This window comes from Colletotrichum tamarilloi (genome assembly GCF_030869305.1).
Source record: "Colletotrichum tamarilloi strain Tom-12 chromosome Unknown Scaffold_9.1, whole genome shotgun sequence".
Lineage (NCBI taxonomy): Eukaryota > Fungi > Ascomycota > Sordariomycetes > Glomerellales > Glomerellaceae > Colletotrichum > Colletotrichum tamarilloi.
Window position 1 is genome coordinate 176,306 of NW_026849392.1, and position 23,730 is coordinate 200,035.

Consider the following 23,730-nt stretch of genomic DNA (forward strand, 5'->3'; position numbering starts at 1 on the left):
CTCCGCATATGTCCAGAAAACACAACTCATTATCGTGTCCCGACCCTACAAAATTCAAAACGCCCGCGGGTCTCACCCGGGCCGCACAGCCATAATCGGCACATACATGATTCGTCCTGTAAATGGTATAAAGATGCTTGAAAATATGAAGATAAAGGAGCAGAGCTCGCGACAGCCTCTGCTTTGGGTATAAACTTTTCCGCTGCCAGAAAGTCGACCTAAGCAGTTGCAGAAGCAAAGAAGAAAGAGAAATGGAAATAAGAAGCCAATCATATCGATACAGCTTTCAATCTGAGTTCCAAGTGCAGAAACAACGCTCGCTCTAATGAAACCGTGCAAAGTGAAAAACAAAAGTGCGTCGCTTCATCAACTCGTCATTGTCGTTGCAATTCGATTTAGGTAAACGGAATGCGGAACTGCTCGAACTCGTCCGCCTGGCTACGAGCATAGGAGTCGGTCCGGCTTTCGGATCGATCACGGATAGCTGGTCGGTCAATGCGGCTGCGGCGTTCATCGGAGTAGACGGTATCCCTATCGCTACCACCAGCAATGCGTGCTGCCTGGCTGATGTTGATTTCGCCGCCATCCTGGCACTGAATCTCGGCGTTGCCAACTCGCAGGACGGCGTGACCCGTAACCTTGATGGTGATGTCGTCGCCGTCAATGGCAGAAGACCGGGTGGTCCGCGTGGTGGCGCTTCGTAGGAAGTCGCTTTCGTCGCGGCTGTCGCTACTTCCACTGGACCTGCTGCTCTTGCTCTTCTTCCCAGCCTTTGAGAGGGCCGCAGCAGTCAAAGGCACACCGCCGCCGCCGCTTACGCCGTTCTGGTAGGCCATTGCAGCAGCCTCGGCAGAGTCATACTTGGACTGCGAGTAGCTACCGCTTTCGCCGCCAGCCATGTACGAATGGCGGCGGCTACTGCGGGCGGGCGCGGGAGCAGGAGCAGGTTCGATCTGATATGCGCGATGGCTGTACGTGCTGGAACCCCTTCGGTGACCACGGGGCCTGGCAACAACGCCGTCGTCATATTGGTAACCATGGGGAACGATTTCCTGGTACATGGATTCTTCGCCATCGAAATCATCAGAGTCATAGCCCTGAGACATGATCTGTCGCTGCTGAGGATGAGGTTGAGGCGGGGGACGGAAAGCCTGCTGAGGGGCAGTCGTTCGTGAGCGGGGGAACGGCGGCGGCGGCATCAAGTCGCTGTCTCTGTCTCTGTCCCGAACCTTGAGAGATGGCCGTCTGCCAATGGGGATATTCTCTTGCTCATAGGTAGGGCCGGGTCCATGTGGGTGGGCGTGGGCGTGGACAGGGCTAGGATGGTATCCGTAGTTGTCGTACTCGAAGGTAGACGCTGACATGGACCGGTGTCCCATGGCCGACGAAGGCCTCTGTTGGAAGCGTTGGGCCAGGTTTGAGTGTCGGGGGCTGCTCGCCACAGGGGTAGGCGGAAAGTAATCGTTCGACGGCGGCGGAGGCGGATGGTGCGGCGCCTGCATAGGGTAAGGAACACTTCCGGGGCCCCAGGGGCCTGGCGATTGGGTGTATGAGGCGCCAGGTGCGGGTGCGAACGGCGACTGCACATGCGGTGATGGGTGGATGGGAATCGGCATAGGAGCGGGAGTAAAGGGCGACGAGGCATGAGAGGAAGGCGGTGCGTGGATCGATGGTGCAAATGGCGATGGGTTCGGGGCCGGAGTGAAGGGCGAAGCGTTGTTCGCGGCATGCCATTGCTTATTGGAGGTAGGTGGTCGGGAGCCTTGGCCGTAGTAGCTGGCAGGGCGACTTGAAGCTCGGGGACGCGCACCCTGTGCCTGTGCCGGCTGCTGTACACCGTACTGCGAGGATTCTTCTTCCGTAAAACGTGGTCTTCTGTATTCATCTGGCTTTTGGGCGGTCTTCTGGGTGTGGACGACGGGGGCCGTGTTGACGTGCTTTGTGGAGGGACGGGTTGCGGACTTCTTGGCGGCGGATCGCTCGCGCTTCTGGTGACGCTCCTCTCGTTCGCGCTGCTCCTGCTCGAGGCGTTCTTGTTCGCGACGTGAAGCCTTTTCCTGCTCCTTCTTGAGACGGTGTCTTTCCTCTCGACGACCCTGCTCTCGGGCGGCCTCGTCCCTTGCGGCCCTCTCGGCGAGCTTCTCGGCGGCTCGATCAGCAGCTTTTTGTTCAGATCGTCTCTTGTCCCTCACTTTCTTGTCCGGGATAGCGGGGTGAACGGTATCGTCCGAGTCGGTGTGGCCGTATTGCGGGGAGGCGGAGATTGGTCTCGTCATCCTGTCCTTATTGCGAGATTTGCCGCTGTTTGCCTTCTCTCTTGATGGGCTTCCTGGTGCGTGTGACTGGGCATACTTGTCGGAGCCCTGGATAACGGAGCCAGTCTCCTCGTCGACGTCTTCGCAGTGGGCAACAATCTTCCTAGGGGCCATGATGAAGCGGTGTCGATCGTCGTAATGGGCTATGGTGTGTTTGCGTTGGCTCGGTAGTCGAGCGACTGGTGATAAGAGGCAAAGGTGCCTCGACAGAGGCGAGCAATCGTAGGTTCGTAGCAAGTGATCGAAGGTGTGGTGAACTGGGGGGAAAGAACTTGGCTGCGGTGGGAATCGGGAACTTTTTTGTATAAAGGGCGGACGAGAAAGGCAGTGGGGATGCGGAAGGGGATGCGACCACTATCTGATGGAGGGAGGGCCCGTATTTGTGGGGATGAAAATCCGACCAGGATGAGGGGGGCGTGGAAATTGGGTGTGGGAGAAAATGAGACGCTGCGGATGCTGGTGCTGATGCTGGCTGGGTGTGCGAGGGCGGCCAGGTTACTCGTTGTTCGTTGTTGGCTACCTAGGTTGTCAGAAGAGTAAGGGTAGTTGAGGTATTATGGATCGTCAGGAGAAGCGCGGACGAGGGAGAGAGATGATATTTGTCGAATCTGTTGTTGTGTTTCGTTGTATACAACGTGGGATCGATAATAATCCAAGAAAACGGCGGCTGACCGTGGCCGTGGGCGGGCTGTGGACGAGCGTGCTGTCTTATTAATCCTGCCCTGCCTACCTAGGTACCTCACCCGACCTATGCTTTGCATTGCAGGTAAGGTACTTCCTTCGTACGGATAGGACAGGTAGCGTGAGTGCGTGCAGTTGCAATTGTAGTGTAATGACTGTTGCGCCGTGGGAGGAAGAGTCCGGAGCAAAGGGAGGGGAGGGCGAGCGAGGTGTGTGCGCAGCCCAGCAACTCATTCGCAGCACCACAAGTGAAAAAATAGCCTACAGAAAGGCCAATCGCGGGGACGGCCCTGAATTTGACGACCCGATGGAGGGGTGTGGTCACAGCAAAAAAAGGACCTGACAGCGGATGAGGTCTTCTCGTTGCCCGGGGTGCTCTGCCGCTCGTCCAGTGTCACTCCAATGACCGGCCAGCGCTCGATGATAGCAAGCACTACAACTGCCTCGAGTGAAGGAGGAGGGGCGTGTGCCTGAGTCCGCAAATGGCTGTGAGAGCTCTGATGGATCTAGAGACTTGGCTCCGGCTTTGATTCTCGACTATCCGAGGCGGACGGGAGCGCTGGAACGGACTATGGTTTGCGGGAGACGGAGGACAGGCCTGTAACGTTAGAGAGAGACGGAGAGGCAGACAGAGAGGGTGTGCGAGGAGATGGGCTACTGGTGCTGCCCAGCTTTGCAACGTCTCTCCCAAGTTGCACAGTCGAAATGCCAGGGTCTGTGACTGTCAAGAACGTGTGCGAGTCTGGAGAAGCATGGGACCCAAGGAGGACAGGGAATTTCTTTGCTGTCGTCACTTCTCCCTGTCAAACTGTATCGAAATCGCCTAAAAATGGGTGGAGGACAGAGATTGCCGGCTTGTGGGAACTTTTTTTATTTTTTTTTCCTTCCTGGCGCTCGCTGGGTCCTGGGAGTCGGGATTCCTGGGTGGGAAAACTGCGACAACCCACATCAGAAACAAGCTAGAGCTAACAGAATAGCCTCAAGCTCCACCGCGTGGCAGCAAAGACCGTCGAAAGGACTCAGCTAAAGTCTGCTGGACCGACGTCGAGCCAGTTCGTCTCGTTCCAGGAAGCTTCTGTTGGCTGTGGTTCATCCGCAGCACCGGCGTCAAACCAGGGAAACCCCTTCGACATAGCATTTGGCCGCAAAGTTGGGAACTGGGCGGTCCCCTGGGGCTCTGATGTTGGTGCTTTTCGTTGGCGCCGGTGCCAATCGTCGCCGCTTCGGGTCAGAGCGCCAGAAGCACTCAGGCCCAACTGTGGAGAAGCCCTTGTCTTTCGTTTCTTCCCGTCCGCGACCGTTGCAATGGATTTTCCCTCGAACGGGGGTCAAGAGCCTGGCAAGGCCTGCTGGGGTGTTGCGAATCCGTGGACGCCGCGCCCACAAGGAAGCTCTTCACAGCACAAAGTGCCCCAACCTTGAACTTTCCATTTAGATCGATGTTCCGTTACCGTCGTAGCGCTGACGTTCGTGTACGCCGCCCATGTGTTGCGATGCCAGACAGCAGAGCTGCTTTGCTTGTGCGAGTGTCCGACCAAGGGCTTTTTCTGCGTTGTGCCCCGATGGCAGTGTTTTCTTCTTCGTGCCGCCATTGAACTCTCGAATGCGACAGCCACCCCTTCCCTCACGCTGGCCTAGGTACTAATTACCGACGGAGGCCCTAGAACGCCTAGGTACTCGACGGGGGTGTGGCCACAGAAGAGAGGGAAACAACGCTTTCTGAGTCTTCTGCCAGTTGTCTGAATAAGACAGGATGGGCCGGCTGCCTTGGGCTGCGCTGTGCTGCTAAAATCTGGCTGGTGGAGGGAGTCTCCGTGTGCGCGGGAGATCCACCTCCAGGGCCGAACCAGGCGGGGGTGCCACTCAAAGATGACGGAGCGTTGCTATCTGGTGCGTTGTGCCCTTTTCGGTTGAGATTTTTCGACTTCTCCATCAAATGGCTGGATTTACTGCCCGACCTTGTGGCTGGGTTTGGCCTTTGGGTATCAACAGCGAAGCGGGCTGACGAACGACACCACGAGCATCCAATCGTTTGCCGCGCTCTGCGGCCTGCCAGACCCTTTTTCTCTCTTCTTTTGACCAAAAAGTGTTTTCGACTTCGGTTAAGATATTTGGGGGTGGGCGAGAAAAAGAAACAAAAGGGAGGTTCTCAGGATTGGTGAGGTGATCGACCGAGAGACAGTCCCTAGTCTGGTGCGCGCCCCATGAGGTGGTCGAGGTGGTTGACGACTCGGAGCATGCGCGAACCAAACATCAGGAGACGTTTCCTGTACTTTCAAAAGTTTCGTTGTCATCCTGGGTAGCGTAGGTAGACAACCGGGCGCCTTCAAATGGTTGACAAGCTTGAAGCAAAGTCTGCACATAATGCAGAACTAACCCCATCGCCCTTCGGCACCGCATCGCCAACGCACTTGCGCCGGAAAGCCCAATCATGGGCCCGACCCACCCGGTCAGGAATGCAGATTCATGCAGTCCGGGCCCGCTCGCTTTTCTCATAGGGCGGGGCCGGGACGGCAATGGGAGTCATCGCTCCATCTCGGACTTGAATGGCTGCTGTCCGTGGCCAACTTGTCCAAGCACAAATTAGTCCCTTGTAATTGTTGAACGAAGCCATGTAAGATGGCATCACGATGCTGAATTCCTGCAGTGTTGCCCGTCTAGATCTGTCTCCCCGCGTCTTGCTGTCTGTAGGGTATGCGTCTGATAGAGCTGCGTACGGATATCTTGGGGTACGATGCCCTGGTCCCTCTTTAGTAGGTACCGATCTCGCTGCAAGAACGACACTGTTTGCAGGAATAGCGTCACCGCGGTACACGGACTCGAGATCGACATCATGTTGTTGTTGTGGTCAAGTCACTGGAGTTTGTTCTCAATGTGACTCTGAACGACGTGTCGCCATGACAGCGTTGTTCTCGCCTCTTGGATTTGTGTCTCGAAGTCGAAGGTGGTCTCGAACTCCGCACTATCAGCTCCGATATGACCGTCCACATCAGCCAGATGATGTACTTCAAATTCTCCAATTGTACTGGACTGAAATGTCTCCCCCTCCATTCTTCTGCGTAGAAGTAGATTGCCGCGGTCTGATACCGTCGCAGTACTCCAAGTCTGAATCGTCCAAAGGCAAGGTGACATGAAGAAACATGTGCGATTCACAATTTGCCTGGCTGGCGCCTAGACCGTCCTCCACACGCTGTACGCAACTGCGTATTCCGGCTGCATGACATGCACCCATCCCACAGGCATCATCACCGTATACCAGCGCCCGCTGTGCATAAAATCCGTCTAGCGCGAGGACATGCCGAAATGGGTTCGAGTGAGGCCCTCCCGGAGCCTCTCGTGGCTCCGTCTTATCGAGGAAGCTAGTCAAAGTTGGTTTTATCCTCGTTGAGAAGTGGAGCATCGTCGCATCCAAGGTAATGAACGGGTCGCTAGGATCCTCGGTTCGGTATCTTGCGGAGAATGGATGAGCTCTGTATTGAGCTCGTTTGCAGTCAAGTGCCTCCGACCATCAACATTTGAGTCTCTTTGTGTTTTGTGCAGAGCTGCCGCACCAGTCAATGACCACGGTCAAAGACATCGTCATTACGAATTGTATGCAGAGAAGCATAGTTTGTGTGATTAGAAATGTGGAGGCCGATGACACGGTTCTGACGAACGTCTTCAAGTGTATGTATCCATCCAGATCTTCAGATCTGATGCACGCCACGGTTGCATTTGTTTAGCAATTTTGCAAATTATCTAGTATGGCGAGCCCGCCATTTGTCCGATATGCCACTCTTGCACGCTCGAACTGCATGAAGCCGAGAGCGGACGCTGCTGCAAAGACGCGATGGACTGACAAGTCGACATATCCGAGGCGGACGGATCGATAGGCGGTTGTTGGTTGTGGAGCGAGGAACTCGACACCATCTCGGAGCCACACCGCCTTTTCGCTTGAGGCATAATCCCTCAACGCCACCGTTGAAAGCGATCCCAACGCGCCACAGTGGTAGGTAGAATATGACATGGCCTGCCGCATTGAAGCCGTATGGCAGAGAAAGGACAAACGTATACAATATAATACGCAGCGATTCCGGAAGGTAATACCGTTGTGATCGTACCGTATGCGAACGCCATATCGACTGACTTTGGAGGCTTAAAATGACGCAACGCCACTCGTCGTCGGCCGTGTACATCGACTCGTCGATAGCCTGTTGCTGCGAGATCCTATCACTCGATGCCGAACGGTTGTCCAGCTCCTGCGCGCCAGTCGAATTCATTTGACGTCGAGACCTTGGAATGCTGGAGATGCAGGGAGCTTGTCTCGGAGACTCGGGCAGGTCCAGATCTGCCTCTTCTACGCCGCTGATTTGCGTGACGTTGCACGGGGGTCCACGATTCTGAATCCAAGCCACGATTGACGTGTAGTATTGTTTCAGAAGATATTGCTGGCCGTTCGTAAGACAGGAATCTCAACGTCGGCGACGACTGGCCTATGGTCAGACAGATAAACGCCGTCATCGAACTTGTTCGATAGCACGCCAAATGTCTTGATGGTAGCTGGGCTCGGATCCTTCACAAACAAAAAGTCGATTCTCTTCGTTTTCTCATCAGGCTCGTCAAACGACGTGTACGTGATATCGTTTCCGTATCGCTTCGCTTTAGGAACCTGAGTTGAGACATCGATCATGCCTGACTCCGGCGCCACCATTGTCTTGTAGGCATTGTCATCCGGGGTACTGTTGAAGTCACCCGCGAGCAGGACGGTTGTCGGAGGTTTTCCGTTCGCTCCTTTGCTCCACTCTCGAGCAACGTTGAGAAGCAGTTTGGCGCTCTGCTCTCGAGCGACAACTCCTATATGATCGAAGTGCGTACTCATGACAACGATACGCGAGTATGTTTGTTTATCGAGAAACTCCCCGACGGTAACAACACGGTTCAGTACGGCATCCCATCCTCTAGATGGCTTTTCCGGTGTCTTACTCAACCAAAGAGTTTCATTCCGCACGCACTGCCAACGTTCAACCTGGTAGAAGACTGGTGAGAATTCGCCACCTCGCTTGCCGTCATCACGACCGAGACCTATATGTCCCCAAGCAGGACCGAGGTAAGACTGGATGTCTTCAAGTTGAGAGTAGAGGACTTCTTGCAGACAGATGAATGCTGACTCGTGGCCAGTCGTGAGGAAGTCCAATTGGTTGCAGAGTTTCGGTCCCCGAAAACTCCACGATCTCTCATTGGGAGTGGGTTTCGTTGTTGCATACCGGACGTTCTGGCTCACTAGGCGGAGCACCATAGAACTTGCCGCTGCCGACTTTGTATTTTCAAGCTTGACGAGCATGATGACTGCGCAATAGACGATCAATCGAGCTGTGAGAGAACTTGAGATGTGTTGTACAAACAAACTTGGACAGCGGGAGCTTGACAGTAGGCCGGGGCCGTGCGCCTTAGCTGCGGAGACTAGAAGTTGACGGCAGAACGCCCAGGGGAAGGTGATGAGCGCGAAGAGCAACAAGAAGTCGGATGGGAAGGAATTTGATGAGTGTTCCCTGACTCGGCAATATACTGAGATGATGAGGTGCTGTTGGATGAATTGGATCGTTGACGTTGGAACAAAGCTGAAGCTCGCTTTACTTGAGATGGAAAGAGCAGGCATCCTCCTGCCCCATCTCCTGCCCTGCGGCTGCCCCAGCACCTGCCCGCCCCGGCCCCCGGCTGGCAAGTGGGTCACGTGCTGGTTCTGGAACCTGGCGGGGAAGGAAGCAACGGCCATGGCCCAAGCTCCTGCATTCTTTGGCGATCCGGGGTCTGCTGGGCAAGGTAAGAAGGTATTTTCGCCTCCCCCGGATCTTCCTCTTTGGAATTCCAAGCTGAGCAGCCAGCCCATTTTCGGTCCCTACCTTACATGCCTACCAACCAACCAACCAACCTACAGATATCGGCGCAACCACCACGATCCTACCGCTTAGATCAGCCTCGAAACATACGGTAGTGGATTCACGCCACGGACCGTGGCAAGAAGACAAATTGAGACGGCGGGTTTCCAATCTGTCAAATTTCACATTGGGGCCTGGCATTCCTGCTGATGCCTTCACCGCTGATTGATGGCGCCAGTATCTGATGGAATGCCTTGGAAACGTCCATCTTCCCAGTCACCAGTCTTTTGCGAGGTAGCTCGAAAGCTGTCACACACTCCCACGGCCCCCAAGCCTTATCTCCGCATTCTCGTTGGAAGCGCGACCAGCCCTCCCTCCATCTCAACGTCCCGAGACTCTGAATGGCGTTCTTACGTGGGAATAGCAGCTAGGTAAGGTAAGCTGGCGCAGACAATAGTCCAGTCTCACTGCCTTGCGGGTCGATTACTCACCATCTTAGGATAATTAGGGCAGCCTGGTGTCAGACGATCCATCCAGGCTTTCCCAAAAAGCCGGCCTCTCCCAGCAAGCGTCTTTGCGCGGCGGGCTGATACCAGCACGACGACCCACAAACCAGTCACGTTCTTATCACGGCCCGCTGCCCGACTTCATTTTTCGAGACGTGATTCAGGCCTCATGGGATGGCAGCGGCTACGGTTCTAGGAGATGTTCGTCCGCTCTTGTCAAATCCAAGTCATGACGCAATGTGTACACAGTCGGGGAACCAGCTGACTTGTTTCTAAGTCAAGACAGGACCTTGGAAAGAAACCAGGGTTATTCGGACAAACTATCGACATTTCCACTTCAATACGGGCCTCATTCGAGCTGCTTCGTATTTCGCGAGGTTTCGGGGGTTTTCTCGGAGAAGTCAGGAAGGTTGGAGAGGTCAGAGGCCTCATAGCCGTAAGACGAGTGTGCTGCATGCCCATCTCGCAGCGGTTCATGCACCGTGGCGATCTTCCATTTCTGAGGCTGAGGGTGGTGCAGGATTCGGATGGGCGACTGGCCGAAGCGAGGGTGCGAGCAGCAAAGGCTCCCGACTTCACCGAGGAATCATCGGAATTTGGCTGCCTTTTGTCCAATCTGCAGTGCGGTGTGAGGCCGGTCTGTCGAGCTGACTCAAATGCGCCACTTGGAGGCGTCATGCAAGGTACGCCAGCCGCTCTAGCAAGCGTGGGAGGGCGATCAAAAACTTGTCCCTTGGCCAGTCTAGTCGACAGCTGTCTTGCACATTCCTTGCTTGCAGGTCTATGGCCTCGAAAATGCGCACCGGTTAAGCGACGGTGGTTTTGCACACTGAGGGAATCGGCACGTTCGGTTGGCGCTATGGTGGGCAAGGTAGTCATCTGCCTGACTCGGCCTCCAACCAATACGTGTGGTGGTTGCAAATCTGTCTCAGCTTATTCATATAAGCCGCGGTAGTCGCGCGCCGGTCGACACACCCACACGGAGGAACGCGAAGCAACCAAAAGACCGGATTTCCTTGCGGTCTGCCAGGAATTGTGATAGATTTCAATACGAATCCCAGCCCGGTGCCTCAGCTTACCACCATTTCCGGATGCGTATCTCTGCTTCTGGTCGCACCCCGGCCATTTGGAGACACTGCACAGCTTTTTCCCAGACACTCATGGCGGGTGAGGAGTCACGCTCCTCATAGGCCTCTTTCACGTGGGGGTTGATGGTGGCTGGCTGCCCCGCGATATTGAGACCTCTGCACTGGGCAATAGGCACTGGTGACCACCATCTTCCAGCCATACAAGGCAGCTCTTGGCTGGGTTAATGTGACTGAGCCGAATCACCAGCCAGCCTGCAACCTTGTCGGTGTGCGTGCGTGCTTGCGTGTGTGGGTGGGTAGGTGAAGGCAGTGTCGGATAACGTCCGCCTTGCACATCCTCTGCCTGGCTGAGGCTGCGATGGAAACATATAAGTACGAGTACACCGCCTCGCCTCCAGCTCGTGTTCTTTCACCTCGGTCTGTCACGTTTTACAGCATTATATCATTGCTGAAACCACAGACAAGATCAAGCTACTTGCCGCTTCGTTTGGTATACTTTTGAGCCGGCGCAGACCGGCGAGGACTTAACTCGTCTTGTCAGTGATTTTACTGTTCAGACGCCTGTTTCCGCAACTATCAAGACCAATACAGAACCAATACCAATTTGACAAACAACCGGCGCGATGCCTCAAACACCAAAGACACCCTCACGGCGAGACTCATGGCCACCAACCCTGGTGCGCCTCGCCCCTACAATTCCCAAGGACTACCCATCTCTCGATGACATTGACGAGGACCCCTTGACCTACTTCCTCACACCCGCGCCCGATCTGGAGGATGACGACGAGGACGACATGACCATGATGGACTTTGACGCCGGCATCGAAGACGACAGCGAGCGCGAGATCGTCCGCAGCGTGAGCCCCTCAAGCCTGGACGGCCTGGACAAGTCAAAGGGCCGTAGCAAGTCGCCGCCTGTACCCGACCTCTCGGACCTCGCCACACCGGACACGGACGACGAGGAGGAAGATTACATCCGCTTCGCACCACACGGCTTCATGGTCCCCTTTAGCCTGCGCGACTTCGCCATCGACGGCCTCAAGTCCATGGCCAAGTCAAAGTCCCGCCCTTCTAAGCAATCACCGTCGGACAACAACGTGCTTCTCTCGCCGTCGTCGTTCCCGCCTACCCGGGGCCGAGCACCTGTGCGACCGGGCGGCGGGCGGGGCCGGCAGAGGACGACGTCGTACCGGCACCACCGGCCGCAGCATGTCTGGCGCGAGCCGAGCCCGGACGTTTGGTCTATTGAGGAGGAGACGGAGGAGGAGCTCCTGAGCGAGATGGGAAGCAGCGTCGGTGCCGTGAGCGACATGGAGGAGGACGAGAGGGAGGAAGACGCGACGGCGTGTCCGGACAAGAGCGGAGTCGTACAGGCTGCGAAGCAGAAGAAGAAGGTCCGGTTCCTGTTGCCCTCTTTGGAGTGAGGGACTGGTGATTTTCACAAGCATCAAGCATTTCACGGCGTTTCTGGGGTAAAGCATATTCTATCTGCATTGGGAGGTTTATCGTCACTTTTTACTTTCCTATCTTCTTTTCCTTCCTCCCTTTCGGTATACGCCGCCCTCTGGTAGGAGGTTATTTCTAACAGCATGCATGGGTGTATGGGAGTTTTGCACAATACCCGTCAATTTGGATGGTAATTTGGGTCTTGGAGCATTTCTTCCAATTTTTTCAAAGGATGTGGCACACGGGCATCTTTGGAGGGGGGCCATATGGGAATTCGGGGCACACACACACAGATTTTTAGGTGCATAATTGGAAGCAACCGCTATGAAGGGCGGAATAAAAAACCCTGATCTACACTTTTTCGCAACCTTCATCTTCTCGTCTCTAGTGTGAGGTGTGCATGCCTACTGCGCGGTTAATGAAGTTTGACGGGTGACAAGAAAGATGCAGGACGTTGCGTGACTGACGGCTCTCTTAGTTTGAGCAGCTGAGTCTGCTTGCAGATAAGGCGAATGTCAAGGCGAGAGGGGAAAAGAGTGGTGGTGGTGGTGATACCCTAATCGCAGCACCGCTCACACGCTTCTCGAATTTCTCGCAGAAAACTCAAGGTTTACTTCCGCCTGATGATAGCTTGCGGGGAATGAAAATGGAAGAAATCAAGGTTTAGAGGAATCGTTCTGTGTTGTGTGATGCTAGATCTCGATCGCGGGACCCACGCGATAGCCTCGAGCTGGATAAAACAAGGTCCTGCGGAAGGTCTTGCGGAGGAGGAAGGTCTCACTTTCGGAGTCTCGAGTCTCTGCAGGGAGGGAGGGAACTCGGAAGGGGGAGGAGGAGGAGGAGGGCGGTCCCACACCACGTGCGACGACTGCGCGGCGGGCGGGAGAGACCGCGTGATGTTCGGGGCCCGTATGGCTTCTCGCTGCTACACTATGCGATACGCCCGAGACATTCCGCGGGCGCTGTCATATTCACTGCGTATGTGTGCGTGGTTTGGTAGCGATTTTGGGTTATTGGATAAGAAAACAGGGCATGATGGTTTGGCTGCCTTGGTTTTGGACCTGTAAGACTACGGATATAATAACGAGAGCAGAAGGATGGGAAATTCGGAATGAGATTGTAGAAAGACCGTGGGGGAAATAAGTCGGGGCCTTGATTTTTGTGCTATATGAGAAGTTGTTATCGCGAGTAAACAAACGGGTTGTATGTCCCGGATTCATGGGGCCCCTGTCGAGAAGATGAGGCGGCGTCAATGCTCTTCCCCTCCCCCGCCGCCTGTTACGACTGACAGTTTGGCAGTGACAACGACGGCGACATGGGGCGAGGATGATAAACATGCGCTTCGTACGGAGTATACTTGGCTATCAACCACAGTTTCAAGGATGCCCCCGTTGTCGTCGTGTTGCCTGGCAGTGATGAATTCGAATAAGATTTGTATTTTGGGAGTAAGACAACACGTATTCGGAAACGAATTCGAGTCAGAGTGAGCTGGCTTCGTGTATTTTGTCTGTATCTATGCCCGACGAGCTGCATTTGTTGGCAAGCATTGGCAGCAATTACGGAGTCAAATGTCATTCGCTTCTTTTTCCTGGTTCGTCGATCAAGGGGAATGGTGGTGGGGGTTTTTTTCCTCATACGACGACTCACTTGAGAGTGTGTTGAGGGGTGATTTGTGAAAGGGGTCTTGGTGTCAACATCCGAGATCCGATCTAGCTGGCAGAAGCGAGAGGCTAGGCGAGAGGGTTAGAGTCCACGAGGCGAGGCCTCTCGAGGTGAGAAATTACTCACTTGGACAAGGCGGGAAATGATGGACGGGGCGGGATTCCATGAGGACGGATAGTCCACCTTGAAATCCGCCAGGGGAGATTGGCTGTCGGTATTGGGGAAGATGGTCTTGGGGAACACGGCCTCGGGGAGATTTGGGGGAGCGACAGACGGACGATATGAGTATGCGTAAGCCTGGTAAATAACCTGCTGCGTGGATGGATAGAGTCTGTTACTTTTCATGAGTTTCCTGGAAAGCACATGCAGCACAGCAGCAGCAAGGAAGACAGGGCGAGCAAGAATCCTTGCATTGATGCTACCTCACCTACCCACGTCCCGATGCATATACATGTATACATACTTGGTATCTTGACACCAAGTCTTGTTTTTTCTTGCGGATTGCGCCGGATGTCCCTGATGTCGAACTTGGTCTGGAACCCTCAGCTGCCTTGCACTCCTCTGTGCGTTCTCTGATTGGCTACTAGCCGGGATGTCCGTGCTACAGGGCACCAACTCTACCTAATAGCCCACTAAACCTTGTAAAGGGTACGTACTCTCTAGGGACAGCCCCACCTGTGTCGGTTTGTTTATGTCTAAGCTCCGGCGTCAACATCCACTGGTTACTCCGGCAGTGCCAGCTCAACGAAGCCCTCGATTGGACCAACTGCTCCTCCATCCTGCCCTGCCCGAGCTGTTCCTCGACGAGAAGTCGAAAAGTCTTGTCTGCTTTGATATGCGCTGTCTCTACCGTCTCTACCTTGGTTCGTACATACACAAAGTCACAGACTTCATCACACACATACAACGGGATTGTCTGTCGAGCTGCTCCCTTTTTTTTTTTGCGTGCCTCACCTCACCTCACCTCAACTCACCTATCATCGTCCAACCAACGTCTACATACACGGCCTGCAAAGTCGGCTTCTTCTCCGTCTCACCGACATACAGCCTCGCCCTCGCCTCTATCTCTCACACATCACTCTGACGTCTGGCTTCCATTTGCGCTCCCGGTTGCAACCCCTCAGCTGTCAACAACAACCTTCACTTTCCAACTCTGCTACATGCGCCCATAGGAACCGCAGCAGATCATTCAACCTTAAGCGGCAGCATGCATCTCACCTAAGTCAGTCCTCCCAACCTTGTTGCTCGTTACCTCACCCAAAGGAAAGAGAGAGGGGGGACGCACCTGTACGACACCAACTCGTACCTGTCCACCGCTTACCCGCAGACTGGTCTGTTTACTGTTGCTGACTGAACCTTTTGTCTGTGTAGACAATGTCTCCCAAACCTCCCGACGAGAAAGCATCGCCGGACGCTGCGCCAGCGGCGGCTGCAGCAACCACGAAACCCTCCACTCCCGCCACCAAAGAAAGCAATGCGCCGCCCACGACTCCCAAGGCCGCCCCTGCCCGCCCCCGCGCAGCAACCATGAAGAAACCACCAGAACCCCCGACTCTGCTCGCCGACTTCCTCAGAGGACGCCCCTCTCCACAGCGCGTCGCCGCCGAACGCAAGCGAAGAATGAGTCTGGATGCTGTCAAGGCCGAGCTGAGAGCCGAAATGCGGCAGGCTGCCGTCGCAAAAGTACAACAGCCCGGCGGCGTCAGAGAGCGCGTGAACAAATGGCAAAAAACGAATGCCGCAGCCATGGCCTCGGCTGATCCCCTGGCACCCCCCAGCGAGCCTACCGAGCTGGCCTTCCCGGGTGACACGGAGAGCGTCACCGAAGAGGACCGCGTTCGCATCAAGTTGCGCCAGAAGCGAATGTCGGCACCGAAAATGTCGACCCCAAAGATCGAAGTACACAATGACGGCCCGGCCGACGAAAAGGACGAGACCGTCGAGGACCTCCCCGGCGGAGACGCCAAGCTGGCACCCAAGAAGCGAGTCGTTAGCGACGACCATTGGATGGCGCAGAAGAGAAAGAAGAGCCCCACGAGAGCGAAATCGCCGAGAACCAAAGACGCCAGCCCAAGTCCCACCCCAAGCCCTTTGCCAAAAGGGTTTGTGCAAAAGACACCCATCCAAGCACCCATCTCCAAAAAGATCCAGGACTGGGTAGCAAAGGTGGAAATGCCAGATCCCCCACCGGTTAAGCAACACCGGGCTGCAAAATCAACAGACTCGCTCGACGGCAGCAGGATACAGGCAAGACTCAAGGAGCTTCAAGAGAGACAAGCTACGTTGCCAAAGAAGGCGATGGACGACGACGGCATCAGAGTTACACCGATACGAACGAAGAAGCTCGATGATGACGGAATCCGCGTCAGGCCATTAAAGACACCAGCATCGGAAGGGTCTGGCGTCAAGACACCGAGGCCGCAAAGCACAGGCGCCAAATCCCGCGAGCGTAGTCGCGGGGGCAGCGCGAGGCACGAGTCGGCGGACGAGATTGTGGTGGTTGAAGAGGACGAGACCGCCATCGAGGTCACAGAAGATGCCGATTCTAGTGTGCCGGCAACACCAACGCGGAAACCGTCAAAGGCTCACAAGAAGAAGGCGCCTCCACCGTCAGACGACAAATCCTGGGTCAGCACCTCGGAATCAGCAGTCAAGACAGGGCTGGACAACTCGGATCTTGCGCCAAGCTCGCTGACCAGCGCCCCGGGTGCGAAGCCCCTGGCAGACATCCCCGTGGGATTCTCTGCTTTCAGTGAGCTAGATTTGCCTCTCAACAAGACGAGGCAAAAGGCACAGCGCAATCCCAGCTTCAAGGCTGCCGATGTGCTCAAGAAGGTGGTCACCGGCGGCAAGAAGATCCTGCACGACGCCGTTGAGCCTCCAAGGCAGCCAGTCGCCAACCAGCCTCCCAGTATTGAGAAATGGCTCAACGGGACGGTCGATCCCTTCGTCGACGAGCCGGCGAAGAAGGAGGAGTCGCCCGCGCAGGCCCCCAAGAGGAAAGCGTCCGAGAGCAAGCCCGTCGATAAGACAAAGACGCAAGATACCCGTAGACGATCATCGGCCGAACCCCGTCAGCGAAAGCCTTCCCTTCCGACTCAGACTGAGCTTTCGGAATCCACTGGGCTCACCGAGTCCACCCAGACAACACAAACAACTGACATGACTCAGACTACACAATCAACGGATTGGACAGAGTCAACCCTATCTTCGACTGACCTGAGCGCGTCAACCGAGAACGACGAAAATGTGGCACCTAGGAATGTTGAAGAAAAGCCCAAGGAAAAGCCAAAGACACCAACTTCTGCTGGCGCCGCTGGCCTTCGTCGGAGAGCAGCTACGAGGAGCTCGCCGTCCCCGGCGAAGTCAGTCAAGAAGCCGTTCCGCGAGATCCTCAAGGAGGCCTTCAGGGGAGAGTCCACTGGCCACCAGACTCCGCCTTCCAAGTACATTAGCGAAGAAGAGCGGAAGCTGGAGCTGGATCAGGAGTATGATAGTCCCGGAGAAGATGACGAATCCAGGCGAACCATGCGCCGCCGCTCTTCTGGATCTAGCCGGACCTACTCCGATCGAACATTTACTGACGATTGGACGTACGATGATGAGTCCTCGGTGGCACCCCGCCGGAAGCCGCCAACGAACGGCGTACACGAGTTGTCCACGATTCTCGGGTCTGCCGACACTCATAGCACCTATGATTCGGACATGACATCGGTATTGTCCGAAACCACCATCACGCAGACCACTGGGCTTACAAGAAGCAACGTTTCGCGGCGGCGGAGCAATAAATCGGGTCTCAAAAGAAGGCTGACTAAACACTCTGATCTCGTGTCAGTTCTGTCTTTGCCAGATGAAAGTCAGGTGCCAGGTAGCCTCCGGAGCATCAAACCTAGGGCGAGTGTAAGAAAGGCTGCCAGCGTACGAAGAGCCAATGCTCGTCCAGACACGGTTACAACAAAGGACCTCATGAAGGAGTTCACAGATGACGAGAACTTGTACCAGCGGGAGCTCAAGACACTGGTCGACGGCGTTGTCCCCGTCCTCCTCTCCACCGTCCTTCACGAGGGCTCAGCCAGTGCCGTCGATCTCTTCGGCCCCGAATCCCCTGGCCGTAAGGCAAACAGCATGTCGAAATCTGTCGTCAACATGGGAGTTGCACTGGAAAAACTAAAGACCGCCCATAAGAGGGCATCTCATACGGATATCGATCGGCTCATTTCCTGGCTGCACACCGCCTCTCCCATATACGATAGCTACCTGGACGCGTGGCGCCTTGGATTCCAAGATCTCGTCGTCAACCTGGCTCCTGCTGCCGATCGCCTCGACGACGAGGATTCCCTCATCGGTGCACTCCCGCGCAACGCCGAAGGCGACGTCGTTAACGAAGACGGAGAGAGAGTCGACGTTGCGCATTTGTTGAAACGGCCCTTGCTTCGCATCCGGACTCTTGCAAAGCTCACCAAGGTACTATTTCCCACTGCATTGAAACGAGCTTCACTAACCGTAAATCAGGGCCTTCATGCCGCTGTCGGCTCGTATGATACACTTGCGCTGGTTGGCGACTACGACATGTTGCAAGAGAAGGCCAAGCGTCGCCACAGGGAAGAGTCTGCGCGGCTGGCTGACGAGGACGCCATTAACACCGACACGAGCAGAATCCGTAATCTGCGGACACTCGCACCGATGGAAGCCGTCAAAATCGACCCCAAGCGGCAGGTCAGCGCAAAGGACCTTTTCTCCCTCAGCCTCGCACATTCCAATGGACAACGCCTCGAGTGCCAGGTCGAACTCATCCACCGCGACCTTCCTGGCGCGAACAACGACAAGGGCGACTTGCTCATCCGTGAGACTGGCAGCGGCCGCCGTACATGGCTTCTCTTCCCTCCCATGCCCATGACTGTGATCTCAGCCCGCCGTGGTGACGCAAAATTCGAGCTCGTTCTTATGGTGTCGGGCTCCCACAACGGACGGCACTGGTACGAGCTGCTGAGCCTCGTCACAGACAACAATGACCAAGTGGAAGACTGGCTTGACATTGTTGGCACGTCGCCCATGCCACCAAAGGAGCGGCTGCCGGTTGTCACTGAAGAGAGCCTCCCCGACTCGCCGCAGCACCGTACCGATATCCCTGTGGGCGGCAAGTTGCACGGATCATCATCGAGAGACTTGTCATCTCCAGAGCCATACGCGCCCAAGCGATCGGTTTCTAGTCGCTACCACAACCGCGGCTCAAGCATGCCGACCACTCCCATCCGCCGCAGCCCCTCTCCAGACAGAACCCCTACACAAGATTCGTACGATGAGGAGGACAGACACAGAGCTGCGCCAAATACGACACCCTACCGCGCGGACGGTGCTCCTCCTCCTCCCATTCACCGCTCTTTGAGCCCTAAGCCCCCCAAGCTGTCGCCACCTGTCGACCTTGGCGGCTCCCGTGTGAAGCGTCGGGGATCCTCACCTCTGAAGCACGAATATCTGCCTTCTGAAGAATCATCCGATACGACTCGGTCCGTCACAGAGACCGACCTCTCAGAAAGCGAGACAGAGACAGAATCCGACTACACGTCATCCGAGTCCGAAGATGACTTTGACGATGACATCCCCGAGACTGAGGTTGGCTTCAGCATTAGAGAGCCCGAGCATCAGCCGCGCGAGGAACGGGAGCGAGAGAGAGAGGAGTTTGTCGACTCCTTCAAGCAAGAGTCCATGATCTCGCAGTCATTCGTTCAAGAGTCCATGGTGTCCGAGTCGGTGTGCAGCCTGACGCCGTCCAACTCGGCGTCGCAAGCCGGTCTTCATGGCCGCAAAATGAGTGCCTCGGAGAGCTACACCAAATATATTGCTTCCATCTCGTACTGGAACGAGAAGAAGGGCCAGTGGAAGGACATTTCCCTGGAGCCCTGCTCCATTCAGGTGACGGCCGGTGTCATTGAGGGCTACTCTCTAGTCATGAGCCCCGGAGGAGAGCCCGACATCCCTCTTGTTTCTCTCGAGCTTACGCCCCTCGTCCTCCTCCGCCAGTCTACCGTTGTCGACCTTGAAATCCGCTCAGCCGTCAAGGACCATTGCAAGAACAAGGATATTGGTGGGGGCAACTTCCGTTTCCGCTGCCCATCGGCTACGGAATGCTACAATCTATACATGGCCGTTCACCATGCCCGCCTCAACAACCAAAAGTTTATTCAGCTCGAGAACGAGGCACGCTATCAGTCCTTCGGCCAGAGACCCTCGGAAGATACCGAGGACAACAGCAGTCGTCGTCGCAGCTGGTTCGGACGCAAGAACAGCTACCGCGCATCGACCCGCGCTCCATCCCAATCGCAAGATGGAAGCACCCCCTCGTCGAGTCTGTCCGCCACGAGCTTCCTCAAGAGACTCACGCAAGGCAACGCTTTCAACATTGCTCGCTCGTCCATCGACAAGCAGGGCCATTCCTCCAATAATAACAGCCTCTACGGATCCGGATCGTCTTCCGATGGCTATCCCCGCTCACCATCGATCAGCATGTACTCCAACTCCATCCGCAGTCCTCTGTCATCCGACAATATCAAGATTCGCCTACACCTGCTTGTCAGCTCCAACAAGTGGGAGGACTACGGCAACTGTATCATCCAGATTCGCCGCCCGCCGCCGGGCTGGCACCAAGACCTACGCGCAAACCACGGCCTCGAAAAGCGCGTCACGGTTACAACTATGCCCAAGAAATCAGACAAGGCGCGCATCATTCTCGATGCCGTGCTGGGCAGCGGCTGCTTCACTCCTATGGGCAGTCGAGGCATCATCTGCGGTATCTGGGAGGAGATCCGCGATGAGAGAGGCGAGATTGGCGTGGCGCCCAAGACGGGTGGCGCCGCCGGCTCGGTCAAAAAGTGGTGTTTCCAGTGTTCCAGCGCCTCGGAGGCCTCGTGGGTGTTGAGGCTCGTCCACCAGGAGGTCGGCGTGGAACTTCGAGACTAATTTCGTCTCTCTTCTTTTTTTCCGTTTTGTCTATACCATCATTCTTCTTTTCCTTTTTCACTGTCTTGTTATGATTCCCCCCACACGAGCGAATGGCTCGCATTTCGTGCATTGCTAGAACCTGGCTTTAGGCGTCTGGCTATTAGGGCGGCATAGCGTGTTTGGAATTACTTTGAAAGGTGTTTTCGGCCGAGGGATGGATGGAGCGGCCGGGGAGGAGTCAGGTTGGGCTGGGTTCACATACGGGAGGTTTAAACATATATACATACACTCGGGACCATGGCATGGGGGTTGGCCAACGGCGAGGCAAGGAGTAGCTTGGGGGCTGGCAGCTTTGTTTTGTTTAGGGCCTTTCGTTTTGTTGTTACACATGATACCGAAGTCATTTATTGGCGTGTTTGGGGTAGTGTACGTATTGTAAAGATACCGTGTATAGGAACGGTGGTGATTCAAGTCCTGAGTTGACGTTACATTTCAAAAAGAAGAGTCTCTAAGGTTTGGTGAAGTGATCTTGTTCCCTCTAAAGAATCTGAGTCGGCTTACGGCTTCACGTCAATGAAGGAGCTCGGGAGATGAAGGGTAGGGAGCTGAAAGGGGGTCTTTGGGGTCTCTCTTGTGATCTGCTCGTTACTTGGTTCTTGGGCGGTCCATCGTTCACGGCCTGGATGCTTGTTTGGAACCACGGGTACAAGTCTCTCGGAACTTCCCCGCAATTATCTTTCTTTCTCATTGATGAATTTCAGAAGTCTAGGACAGTCAACCATTACCTCATTACTCCCAGCGTGTTCAGTGACCCCAAATATGTCTGTTGACGCACAGTGTAGTTGTCACGTCCAAGCATCTCCATCCGCCCCCCAAAAACTCCCATTCATCCCAAATCCCTTCCATCACCTCCAAGCGTATATTTCTTAACCCCCTCCCCGCTTATAGTACCGCGGGCATTCGCAGTAGCCTTGCGGCCGGACTTAATAGTGGCCCTTACTACTTGCGGGTAGAGTTTGTTATTCTTGCCGGTACGCTTTCTTCTTTGCCTCTGGCATTGGGATAGCCAGCACCAGGGCTACGCTTGAACTGAACGGCGTTGACCTTTGCTAGCCTCGAACATGTTTATTGAACTCCCCCCGAATATCCTCGCTGACTTTGGACATCTTCGTTGGCCCTGGTCGTATTCGTTAACGGTCACTTCAACGACGAGGCGTGAGGCAGGAGGAGTGAGTGAGTGAGTGATTGGGTGAAATGTGTGTGAACTACTTCAATCATCGCTACGTTCGGCACTGCCGTTTGCCCCGGCTATGGAGAAAGGAGACAACACCGTCAATCAGCCCGGTCAGATTTATTAGTTCCGGCGGCCTAGACAAGCTCCAGTCTGCTCAGATAATTTCCTCGAGCGATATGGCTGGCCTTTATAAGGGGGAAGGGATTGAATCGGCGTCATGAGGTTGGCTGACAAAGACTCGCCTATCAGAGATAGAGAGAGACTGTGCCTCTCGTTGATGATTGCAGATGTGGTAGTCAACCACACCCCCTAGTCCTCTAAAAGTTCACCGTCGGCTGTACCTTGTCTTAGCGACAAAGCTTTTTCGTTCCTTCTTAATGGTAACCTCCCAAGAGCACAAAGCAGCATAAAGTAGCTCACGCCCCCTAACCACGCCGGACGTATTCGTTAACGATAAGTTTAGCGACGAACGAGTCTGAGGAATGAGCGAGTGATAAGTGACCTGACTACCAAACCCATCAGCTGCCTTCATTCCGGAGCCCGCTGCTGCTGCTTCAACCTCTTCTACTACTCACCCCCTTAGTAAAGCTCGGCCAGCTCGATCTGCGCGGAGAAGAGACTCGTACGCAATCACTGTCTCTATATATAATGCCACCCAATAGTCCACCACCGATGTTCCCGACTTGAACTTGTCTGGTCTTCTACCTCAAGACGCAGTGGGCAAGGGCCCCATCTCGAGGCCGGATGTTGTCTCTTTTCTCTAATGATCTTGGACGCCCTATCGCGACACAGGGAGGCTGAGATATCAGGTATATTCAAAAGGGGAAGGAATGAAGCCACAGTGGGGGATTTAAATAGTTCTAAAGCCTACACTGTTCATTTTGGTTTTCTTATCAGGAACCGTTTTGCGCTGCTATTGTTAACGTAGGTACAAGGTCTTTAATCATATGTCTTGGCAACTAATTGGTTATTTCGTTCTTGAGGGTTTAGTGTGGAGGGGTCTGGCCTTAGGACAGAAAGAACAGCATGAGCATGAGGGAGGAAAGCATAAAGATTAAAAAAAGATATTTAAAACCAAGCCTAGTTATTCTACGTTCGAGGGGGCATAAGGCAAGTAGCAAGATATGAACGAGTGGAGAAAGCAAAAGACTCATAGAAGCAGTTTGATGAGTAACCTAAGTTATCCAAGTCTAAAAAGGCCTTTTCGTTTTACCTCCACTATATCGTCTCTATATCTAACAAAGCTTCCTAAAAGGGGTAGAAACTTTAGGGTTATAGAACCCCTGAAATACGCCAAGAATAACGGTAGCCTTTCTAACTATGCTCACTCCATCTGGTATAATAGATCTGTCGTTTTATTTACGATTGAAAAGAACGACACCCTAATAAGAGTCTGGAAATGAATCTATACTTCAGAGACGGATAGTGAAGGCGGTGGCTAATCAGAGCTTCATCTCAATAGCGTGTCGCCGCTGGTTGTTAGGAGTCCTCGCTACAGGGAACGGAAAAGGGGGAAAGGGGGGGGGGGGGTACTTAAATCAGGGAAGCTGGTAGTGGGAGGCGAGAATAAAAGGGCTCCATCTTTAAGAAAAAAACTAACAAGTTGAATGCTATTAAACGTCTAAGATAGCTATAGAGTTATGTTTATAGATTCCCAAGTCCCTCTCCCGATCGAGTTACTACGTAAAGGCGAGGCAATCTTCTCTTCTCTATTAGAAGGGGGGGGGGGGGAGCCCAAAGCCTGCGTATTTCTATACCGTTTTTGCCTTAAGACACCGAGAAAAGAAAATGTGTAATTTTCATTCCTAGTGCCCAGCGGCGAGATGTCGTTCTCTCGCCTATATATCCATGTGTGTCCGCCTGGAGGTTAAGCCTGCACCTTGAAATAGAATATGGGAGTAGTGTGTCAGTAGGGCAGTTACTACCCTTTGCTCATCCCTAGAGAGCTGGAAAGAGGTGCCCCTGAAAGGCCGCACTGCAATACATGAGAACTGTCGAATGAGC

General features: G+C 54.6%; 8 protein-coding genes across 8 annotated transcripts; 4 read left to right on the forward strand and 4 right to left on the reverse strand.

Moving 5' to 3' along the window:
• Positions 1-395: 395 nt before the first annotated feature.
• On the reverse strand, positions 396-2,429 carry CTAM01_03807 (uncharacterized protein; the record flags this gene model as incomplete). The annotated part of the gene is made up of 1 exon (XM_060519838.1): positions 396-2,429. One exon carries the CDS (start codon positions 2,427-2,429, stop codon positions 396-398), a length of 2,034 nt encoding a protein of 677 aa, XP_060385259.1.
• A 1,396-nt stretch (positions 2,430-3,825) lies between these two features.
• Positions 3,826-4,418, forward strand: CTAM01_03808 (uncharacterized protein; the record flags this gene model as incomplete). Its single annotated transcript, XM_060519839.1, has 2 exons — positions 3,826-3,920; positions 3,974-4,418. The coding sequence occupies 2 exons, from the start codon at positions 3,826-3,828 to the stop codon at positions 4,416-4,418; spliced, it is 540 nt and encodes a 179-aa protein (XP_060385260.1).
• Positions 4,419-4,435: 17 nt separating this feature from the next.
• On the forward strand, positions 4,436-4,591 carry CTAM01_03809 (uncharacterized protein; the record flags this gene model as incomplete). Its single annotated transcript, XM_060519840.1, has 1 exon — positions 4,436-4,591. One exon carries the CDS (start codon positions 4,436-4,438, stop codon positions 4,589-4,591), a length of 156 nt encoding a protein of 51 aa, XP_060385261.1.
• A 74-nt stretch (positions 4,592-4,665) lies between these two features.
• Positions 4,666-4,929, reverse strand: CTAM01_03810 (uncharacterized protein; the record flags this gene model as incomplete). The annotated part of the gene is made up of 1 exon (XM_060519841.1): positions 4,666-4,929. The coding sequence occupies one exon, from the start codon at positions 4,927-4,929 to the stop codon at positions 4,666-4,668; it is 264 nt and encodes an 87-aa protein (XP_060385262.1).
• A 1,785-nt stretch (positions 4,930-6,714) lies between these two features.
• Positions 6,715-8,316, reverse strand: CTAM01_03811 (endonuclease/Exonuclease/phosphatase; the record flags this gene model as incomplete). The annotated part of the gene is made up of 3 exons (XM_060519842.1): positions 6,715-7,005; positions 7,097-7,375; positions 7,453-8,316. The coding sequence occupies 3 exons, from the start codon at positions 8,314-8,316 to the stop codon at positions 6,715-6,717; spliced, it is 1,434 nt and encodes a 477-aa protein (XP_060385263.1).
• Positions 8,317-9,573: 1,257 nt separating this feature from the next.
• CTAM01_03812 (uncharacterized protein) lies at positions 9,574-10,236 on the reverse strand (the record flags this gene model as incomplete). Its single annotated transcript, XM_060519843.1, has 1 exon — positions 9,574-10,236. One exon carries the CDS (start codon positions 10,234-10,236, stop codon positions 9,574-9,576), a length of 663 nt encoding a protein of 220 aa, XP_060385264.1.
• An 832-nt stretch (positions 10,237-11,068) lies between these two features.
• Positions 11,069-11,869, forward strand: CTAM01_03813 (uncharacterized protein; the record flags this gene model as incomplete). The annotated part of the gene is made up of 1 exon (XM_060519844.1): positions 11,069-11,869. The coding sequence occupies one exon, from the start codon at positions 11,069-11,071 to the stop codon at positions 11,867-11,869; it is 801 nt and encodes a 266-aa protein (XP_060385265.1).
• Positions 11,870-14,244: 2,375 nt separating this feature from the next.
• CTAM01_03814 (uncharacterized protein) lies at positions 14,245-20,510 on the forward strand (the record flags this gene model as incomplete). Its single annotated transcript, XM_060519845.1, has 2 exons — positions 14,245-14,433; positions 14,925-20,510. The coding sequence occupies 2 exons, from the start codon at positions 14,245-14,247 to the stop codon at positions 20,508-20,510; spliced, it is 5,775 nt and encodes a 1,924-aa protein (XP_060385266.1).
• Between the last annotated feature and the right edge of the window lie 3,220 nt (positions 20,511-23,730).